General features: G+C 46.9%; 1 protein-coding gene across 2 annotated transcripts in view; it reads right to left on the reverse strand.

Annotated features, from left to right (window-relative positions):
• The window catches only part of APPL2 (adaptor protein, phosphotyrosine interacting with PH domain and leucine zipper 2), a 55,449-nt gene extending 50,529 nt beyond the window's left edge, over window positions 1-4,920 (reverse strand). The window contains exon 1 of one of the 2 annotated variants that reach the window (XM_018048205.1): window positions 4,648-4,920. In XM_018048205.1, coding sequence (XP_017903694.1) covers window positions 4,648-4,701 — 54 coding nt within the window. In that variant the 5' untranslated portion in view covers window positions 4,702-4,920. The remainder of the gene's footprint in view (window positions 1-4,647) is intronic. The other variant, XM_018048206.1, reaches the window with a different exon arrangement.

Raw genomic sequence — 6,000 nt, forward strand, 5'->3', positions numbered from 1 at the left:
GCCATTGCCCTCTCTGAGAACCAAGTCTACTGAAATAAAAATGTATTATAAACAAAGAGTACAGCAGGACAAAAGTCTTCCACAATGAAGACAAAACCACTAGGTAATGTTCTGATGCATCTTGCTTGAGTTAAAAAAAGGCCTGGTTTCCCAGTTGGACCTCTCACTGCATAATCTCAGAACTTAGTCTTAACACTGTCTGTGCTTCAGTTGTGCCAACTGCAAAGGAAACAAACACCATAACAAAACAGCAAGCAACAGCGCTTCACTTTATCTCAAAAGCACACCACGTACAGGAAAAAGAAGAGCCCCTGGAGAAGGGCAAGCTACAGCAGCTCAAAGTTGCATTTGTGTTCCTATCACAGTAGTATTCACACAGTGCAGGAACTGCTGCTCTCCTTATCTGTCTCCCAGAACAGACTCTGAACCAGCAGAGGGCAGGCATTCTTATCTTATTTGTCATTACATTCCAGCATTTACCAGCACTTGGCCAGGAGCAGCGGACTTCCCAGGTGGCTCTAGTGGTAAAGAACCCACCTGCCAATGCAGGAGACAAGGGAGACACAAGTTCAGTCCCTGGGTCAGGAAGAACCCCTGCAGAATGGAATGGCAACCCACTCCAGTATTCTTGCCTGGAGAATTCCATGGACAGAGGAGCCTGGTGGGCTACAGTCCATAAGGTTGCTAAGAGTCAGACACGACTGAAGTGACTTAGCACAGCACAGCCAGGTTCAGAGGCTCCCAAACAGCAACAGAGACAAGTATCTTAATCCCTAAAACATTCTGTTGCTCATATAGCAGAGATCAAATTGTGAACATCCGTTGGATCATTGAGAAAGCAAGTGAGTTCCAGAAAAACATCTACTTCTGCTTTATGGACTAGGCCAAAGCCTTTGATTGTGTGGATCACAACAAACTGTGGAAAATTCTTGAAGAGATGGGAATACCAGACCACCTTACCTGCCTCCTGAGAAATCTGTATGCAGGTCAAGAAGCAACGGTTACAGCTGGACATGGAACAACAGACTGGTTCCAAATGGGGAAAGGAGGACATCAAGGCTGTATATCATCACCCTGCTTATTAACTTATATACAGAGTATATCATTTGAAATGTTGGGCTGGAGAAGCACAAGTTGGAATCAAGATTGCCGAGAGAAATATCAATAAACTCAGATATGCAGATGATACCACCCTTATGGCAGAAAGCAAAGAACTAAAGATGAAAGTGATGAAAGTGAAAGAGGAGAGTGAAAAAGTTGGCTTCAAACTCAACATTCAGAAAATGAAGATCATGGTATCCAGTCCTATCACTTCATGGCAAATAGATGGGGAAACAGTGGAAACAAAGAGATACTTTATTTTGGGGCCTCCAAAATCATTGCAAATGGTGACTGCAGCCATGAAAATAAAAGACGCTTACTCCTTGGAAGGAAAGTTATGACCAACCTAGACAGCATATTAAAAAGCAGAGACATTACTTTGCTGACAAAGGTCCATCTAGTCAAGGCTATGTACGGTTTTTCCAGTAGTCGTGTATGGATGTGAGGGCTGGACTATAAAGAAAGCTGAGCACTGAAGAATTGATGCTTTTGAACTGTGGCGTTGGAGAAGACTCTTCAGAGTCCCTTGAACTGCAAGGAGATCAAACCAATCAGTCCTAAAGGAAATCAGTCCTGAACATTTACTGGAAGGACTGATGCCAAAGCTCCAATACTTTGGCCACCTGATGGGAAGAACTGACTCCTTAGAAAGACCCTGATGCTAGGAAAGATTGAAGGCGGGAGAACAGAATGACAGAGGATGAGATGGTTGGATGGCATCGCTGACTCGACTGACATGAGTGTGAATAAGCTCTGGGAGTTGGTGATGGACAGGGAAGCCTGGCATGCTGCCGTCCAAGGGGTTGCAAAGAGTCGGACATGACTGAGCGACTGAACTGAACCAGAGATAATACATGTACACTCATCAACTAGTCTTATACTACATTGTGCAGGGCTGTGAACTATAAAGAAAAAAGGACGTGAACAGATGTATCTAAGGTCAATGAACCGTTATTCAGCTCCTCTTGGGTCACTGAGTTTAAACATAAAAGCTTCTGTGCTCATTAACGAATCCTATGCAACCAGGTTACCGGAGTAACCCTCATAAATACTCCACATAAAACAAGAGGAAACAAACAATAGATGGTTTCTTAAGAATGCTTCCTTTTAGTGAAATATTCTAGGTCACTGATGACAGAAAAGCCAGGTGCTAGGTGGGTTGGGCTAACTTCAACAACACAGGCAGACTGCCTGAATTCCAATCCTGGCTCTTATACTCTAATGTATAATCTTCGGGGCAAATTACTTAACTTCTCTGCTCCTTGGTAATTTTAATAGAGGACCTACTTCAAAAGATTGTTGGATTAGATGAGTTAACATACGTAAAGTATTGAGAACAGTGCCTGGCACATAAAATGCATATATGATACAGGTGTTTGCTATGGTTTTTATTCTTTATAGATAAAATGAAGGAGTTGGATTAGATTCTTTCCAATTATAAGTCTATGAATTTCTTGGAGGGAAAGCTACATTAGGCACAGGCCCCACACAAGAACACTATACTCTGATGGTTATCAGAGATCGTCCTAGAAGTTAGCTTCCTTTCAAACCTCACTAAGAACCCTTGTAAGTGGCACTCACGTCTCAAAAGCAATGACAAATTCATCACATAAAGAGGAACCCTAAAGACGAATGACAAGGCCTCCATACCTCTTCTTCCTCAAGCATGATAAAACTTTAAGCCCCTTAAAGATCATCTGCTCCTCATTCTGCAGATGGGAAAAACCGAGCCAGTCACACGACTGGGCTCGTGCTGCCGCTCGGTCATGCCCACTCTTTGCAACTCCATGGAGCCCACTAGGCTGCTCTGTCCATGGGATTTCCCAGGCAAGAATACTGGAGCGGGTTGCCATTTCCTCCATCAGGGGAATCTTCCTGATTCAGGGTTTGAACCGGGTCCCTTGTGTCTCCTGCATTGGCACGTGTGTTTTTTATCACTGTGCCACCTGGGAAGCCCCAGTCACAGGACAGGGATGAGGAATTCACCCAAATCAAATGATGAGTTAATGTTAGAGCCACAATTAGGACCCAGGTGTCCCAACTTGCTTGCCAGTCCTCTTTAGCCTGCCTGATAGCTGAGTACATCCTGAAAACACTCAGAACTAGTGCATATTCACTGATGTGAGAGCCAAAAATTCCAAATATTAACTCCTCAGTGACGGCAACACTGAGATTCAGTTAGTGCAGCCTCTCTAATCTGGCTCAGCCATCACCATGCTCCATTAGGAAAGCAATGTATCTTTGCATCTCAGTTTCTCCAACTACAAAGCAAGTGGAAATCCTTGTTCAAAATGATACAAATCCCACTTTATTATCTTCAGATCCCACATAACAAGTCTGAGGATGGACAAAATGACTTCTACCAAGGGCTTTTGTCCCATCAAAATGCCAGAAGTGCAGAGACTTCAAAGCAGTCTTTGAAAAAGTCAATCAGACCTGAGGATGCCAATTAAAAAAAATAATAAATCACGGCTTCCTTACAATTTCTTGACTATGTAAGGAAGATCACAAAGAAATGGGCACAAGTTTCTAAGCTCAGAGTCCTTCGATTACTAAGTCTGAAGTGGAGAGATGTAGAGTGGGTAAGTTCATCAAAGGATCATCTCCAGGAGGCCCAATTACATTAAGAAGAAAATAGAAAGGAAGCAAAAAGCAAAGAGAAGTTGTGAGAGGAAAATAGTTTACTCTGAAAATCTTACTCTCATTTTTTAAGAGTTGAGATACTAGGGAATAAAGAGCCTTACTTAAATAACCCAGGGACGCAGAGCCACTAGGGTAAGTAAGAAGCTGGGGAAACGTTAATGAAGGTGAACAAAGCTTCCCTGGGGAAAGGTGTACTGATTTAGGAACTAAAGTCATTCTGCACTCACTATATTTACACACCAGCTTTCTGCAGAGCTCAAAGGACTTGAATCTCATCTCGGGAGTGCTAATGAAGTTTCCCTGTGCGACAAATGAGAGAGGTATTGTATTATTACAATTTCCTCTTCACGAATGGGAAAGTGGGGCCAAGGGGAGGTCTGGCACCGCTGGGAAAGAGGTCGAGGCTCTCTGCCTCTCACTCTGGCCCTAAATCCACCAGGTCCCAGCATATCAGCAGCAGGAATAAGACTGACTTCATATTCTGTGCCAGACATTACTCGCTAACAACTTTACAGGCATTTCTTTAATTCTAACAACTCTAGGAGGCAGGTACAATTATTATCCCTATCTTACAGATGACGAAACTGAGGCAGAAAAGATTATCTGCCCGGGGCGCTCGGCTAGTAAGCAGTGGAGCCCAGGTGTAGGCCAAGCAGCCCCAGTTTCAGCTGAGTTTGGAAAGGGGTCGGGACACAAAGACTGGGGGTTGCTTTCCCGGTGTCTCCAGCTCTGCCTGAGGGATGCCATGTCCCGGAGCATCCCGGGTTCAGGACTCTGGGCCGGGACCCGACCCCTCCTTGCCCCCAAGGTGGCCCGGCGTACTCCCCGCCTCCACCCCGGGGCTGGAAGGGCCTCCTCGGCCGCAAGCCCTCGGGCGAGGGGGACCCGGGCGGCGGGAGGTACCTGGGGGCTGTCCTGCAACGCCTCCTCTAGCAAGAGCTTGTCGACAGCGGGCATGGTGCCGCGCGGAGAGCCGAGGGCCGGATGGAAGGACGGAGAGCGGATGGCACGGCAGTCGAGGGTGCTCCAGGCTCAGGCGACGAGCGTATGCTCTGTGCCCTGGGTGGCCCCGCGCGCGCCCACGCCTGGCCAGTGGCCGCCGCCGTCCGCCCGCCGGCCCTCCTCTCAGCCCAGCCCTCAGCTGAGCAGGATCAACAGGAAGTGTGGCGAGCGCCCTACGCGGCCACCGGAAGTGTGGCGGCCGCCTCTTCCGCCAGAGCCCTTCTCTCGCGGGAAACCGCATACCCCGCCCGGCTCCCACAGAGCGAGTAGAGTGTGAGGGTCCGTGGTTAAGGGGTCAGGGCTTAAGCTCGTCGGGGAAGGCAATGGCATCCCACTCCAGTACTCTTGCCTGGGAAATCCCATGGACAGAGAAGCCTGGTAGGCTGCAGTCCATGGGGTCGCTACTAGTCAGACACGACTGAGCGACTTCACTTTCACTTTTCACTTTCATGGATTGGAGAAGAAAATGGCAACCCACCCCAGTGTTCTTGCCTGGAGAATCCCAAGGACGGGGGAGCCTGGTGGGCCGCGTCTATGGGGTCGCACAGAGTCGGACACGACTGAAGCGACTTAGCAGCAGCAGCAGCAGCAGCAGCAGCTTAAGCTCGTGAATGCATTTAAAGCCCAGGAGGGGGAACTCAAGAGCGGAAGCGAGTGAAAGTCGCTCAGTAATGTCTAACTCTTTGTGACCCCATGGACTATTCAGTCCTTGGAATTCTCCAGGCCAGAACACTGGAGTGAGTAGCCTTTGCCTTCTCCAGGGTTGGGATCAAGCTCAGGTCTCTCGCGTTGCAGGCAGATTCTTTACCAGCTAAGCCACAAGAGCGCAAAGATAAGGTTTTATCTGCTTGTGGTACCCAGACTTTTTGAGTAAAGGAGATTAAGAACCGATAGGTTTTGAAAATCTGTGAAATGCTGTGTGAAAATCTTAAGCTCCCCGTACCACTTTTTCTAGAGAAATCTCAGTGCCCTCCGGACAGCTCTGAGAGCAGAGAGGTCAGCTAGTTCTAGGGGGAAAAAAAATAGGTAACTGAATCATTTGTGGTATTTAGAAGTAACCTTTTGGGAAACCACAGCTATTTGGCTAATATGGTTAGGTCTCATCCTCGTGAACTGCTGTTTTATCATTTTGGAAAATGTCCTAATTAAGTTTTTAGGGTAGATGATCTAGTTCAGTGTTGTCATTTAGAGATTTTTTTTTTTAAAGGGACCCTAAGAATGATTTGGTCAGAGTCAGTTATGGAAGCTAGAGGA

Source organism: Capra hircus, chromosome 5 (assembly GCF_001704415.2).
Source record: "Capra hircus breed San Clemente chromosome 5, ASM170441v1, whole genome shotgun sequence".
Lineage (NCBI taxonomy): Eukaryota > Metazoa > Chordata > Mammalia > Artiodactyla > Bovidae > Capra > Capra hircus.